The sequence below is a fragment of the Penaeus monodon genome, chromosome 27, assembly GCF_015228065.2.
Source record: "Penaeus monodon isolate SGIC_2016 chromosome 27, NSTDA_Pmon_1, whole genome shotgun sequence".
In the NCBI taxonomy this organism is placed as follows: Eukaryota; Metazoa; Arthropoda; class Malacostraca; order Decapoda; family Penaeidae; genus Penaeus; species Penaeus monodon.
The window spans coordinates 20,472,767-20,473,519 of record NC_051412.1 but is presented as its reverse complement, the minus strand read 5'-3'; the positions used below and the strand labels follow the sequence as shown (position 1 = coordinate 20,473,519).

The 753-nt window shown below is 44.1% G+C and overlaps 1 protein-coding gene across 1 annotated transcript in view; it reads right to left on the bottom strand.

The window, feature by feature from the left end:
• The window catches only part of LOC119590448 (plectin-like), a gene marked incomplete at both ends in the record, with an annotated part of 7,249 nt that overhangs the window by 4,266 nt on the left and 2,230 nt on the right, over positions 1-753 (bottom strand). Inside the window, 2 exon segments of the mRNA XM_037939109.1 lie at positions 297-444; positions 539-696. Coding sequence (XP_037795037.1) covers positions 297-444; positions 539-547 — 157 coding nt within the window.

The following is a 753-nucleotide window of genomic DNA, read 5'->3' as shown; positions in this document are numbered from 1 at the left end:
CTGTCAAAGAGACAGATAGGAATATAGCAAATACATACTCAAAATTCAACAGGCAATCAATATTCCTACTCGCTATAACAAACTACTCTATTTAATGCCAACACTCGAAGTTTACGGTTGATTATTCAGAATGTGACCATTTTTTTAAGTTTCCATATTCATGTCCATAATCTGTAGACAAATTTCGTTTAACTTTTAATTTTTCTGTGATGAAGTGGACTGACTAGATTACTTGTTTTAAGCTTGCATTGGTATCCTCTAAGTAAATGCCATGAATATTCCTGGCTTTGTCTCACCGAGTTGCTCCAGTTCTTCTTGCTGCAGTCTGGCTCTTGCGTCGAGCGCCTTCGTGACTTCCTTCTCCTCCTGAATGGCTTCTCGCAAAGTCTTCAGCGTTACCTTCTCCCTTTCCAGTGCAGCAGTTAGGCGTTCCACAAACAGGTCCTGAAAATCGTTGAAACATTTCATGAATTAGTAATTCTCCATTTTCCGTATGTACCGCAATCTGATAAAAAAAGACAAAGAACCTGTATCTTACCTGCGACATCTTGTCCTTCTCGAGGTTGGCGCGATCCCAGGCAGTGTTGTGGAGGGCGCGGGTGAGGGTGGTCACGTCGCCATCGCTCTGTGCTCTCGCTGCCTGCAGGACCGCTACTCGTGACCCCAAGCGACTGACCTCTTGGTGTAGGGTTATTTCTAGGGAGGGAGAGGTTGTTATTGCAATGATGGTACTGAGGGAAGTTGTATCACACG